Source organism: Egretta garzetta, unplaced genomic scaffold (genome assembly GCF_000687185.1).
Source record: "Egretta garzetta isolate BGI_Z169 unplaced genomic scaffold, ASM68718v1 scaffold936, whole genome shotgun sequence".
NCBI classification, from domain to species: domain Eukaryota; kingdom Metazoa; phylum Chordata; class Aves; order Pelecaniformes; family Ardeidae; genus Egretta; species Egretta garzetta.
Window position 1 is genome coordinate 12,795 of NW_009260034.1, and position 1,388 is coordinate 14,182.

The following is a 1,388-nucleotide window of genomic DNA, read 5'->3' on the forward strand; positions in this document are numbered from 1 at the left end:
TGCCGGCGGGCAGGGGTCCGGCTGCCAACCGGATCCTGTTCGCTCGTTAATGAGAAACCAGCCGGGAGCGTCCGCCTGGCCCTCGGCCCCGTGCCGCTCTCTGCCAAGTCACGACTTGCCCCTCCACCTTCTCCGATTCGGTGTTTTATATCAAACCTCCCAGAATGGGCTCGGGGTTTCCCAGTTGCCCGCGTCCCACTGGGCGCTCCCCCTGCCTCCCAGTGCCCTTTCTGAGCCCTTTCCTGCTGCAGGGCTCGTTTTCGTGCTCCGGGGGGGAAAGGGGCCGGTGGCCGGGCCCATGCTGCTGAGAGCGGGACGTGTTTGGATGCGGTGCGTGGCGGTCGGGCGGCTTCCGAGCAAAATGGTCCCAGGGCTTTGGTCGTGCTGGGGTGTGCTGGACCACTGCGGGTAGGGGAAGTGCGGAGGCACCGCTTCCACCAAAGAGCGATGGTCCCGTGTTCTCGGTCCCTGTGCTGGAAAGGAGAAGGTGCTGCTAAACTGAAAATACCCCATTTCTCCCTCCCCCCGGCTCTGCAGCAGTTCCTAACTTGCGTTTGAACCCAGCAGGCTCAGTTCTGCATCTCTGGAGCCGGTAGCGACCCCCGGGCTGCAGTCTGGGGCCCATCTTGCCTGGCCTCTGGGCAGCAGAGCCAGCTCAGCCGTGCGGTGGCTTCGGCTGGGTAAAAATCATCCCGGAGGAGGTCAGTGTCCCCTTCCCAAGGCATGGGGCTGGCCGTCATGCTGGCTGCTTGCCCTCCTTGCCGGGACAGGCCCCACGGGACGGCTCCGGCCGCCCCCCTCGGCAGCTCTTCTCCGTAAGTGAAGCCTTTCACTTGGTTTTTTGCCGTTACATAAATTTCTCTGGGGGTTAAACTTAGCCTGTGAAATCCCTTCTAAGGCGCTCGGGGGAATGAAACCCAGCGCTGCCTGAACCTGCCTGCTACTTTGCCTCCAAGGGAGGTTTGTGCTTGCTCCGAAGCTGCGTTGCTCCTGCCCGCCTCCTGCGAAAGACCCGAAGCCCCCGTTTGTGCCTGGAGCCGCGGCTGCCCCGCACCGAGGGCCAGAGCAAGGCGCAGAAATGCTGCAGTGAGCAGAGCGGGGATAATCCGTCCTCCGAGCCCGAGCAGGGGCTTTCCTCTAATTCGCTGGCGCAGACAGGTTAAGCCCTGGCTTCCCTGCCCGCTGCAGGGCAAGGCGCTTACGTTGATGGAGGAGCTTGCACGCAGGGTAGGGGAGATGCTGCTAGCATGTGACAGTGAATACCCTCGACTGCGTGTCCCCGGGCCGCTTTCCTGCCCTCTGCCCCTTCAGGGTCTGCGTTTCGGCTGCCTTGGGCAGGTTGGGAGGGAGCTGCTGGGGGCCGGCATCTCCCCGCCCTCTGAGCTCGC

General features: G+C 63.7%; 1 protein-coding gene across 1 annotated transcript in view; it reads right to left on the bottom strand.

Annotated features, from left to right (window-relative positions):
- PCSK4 (proprotein convertase subtilisin/kexin type 4) overlaps positions 1–740 on the bottom strand; it is a 9,321-nt gene extending 8,581 nt beyond the window's left edge. The window contains exon 1 of the mRNA XM_035896566.1: positions 666–740. Within this exon, the coding sequence (XP_035752459.1) occupies positions 666–740 (75 nt within the window). The remainder of the gene's footprint in view (positions 1–665) is intronic.
- Positions 741–1,388: the final 648 nt, after the last annotated feature.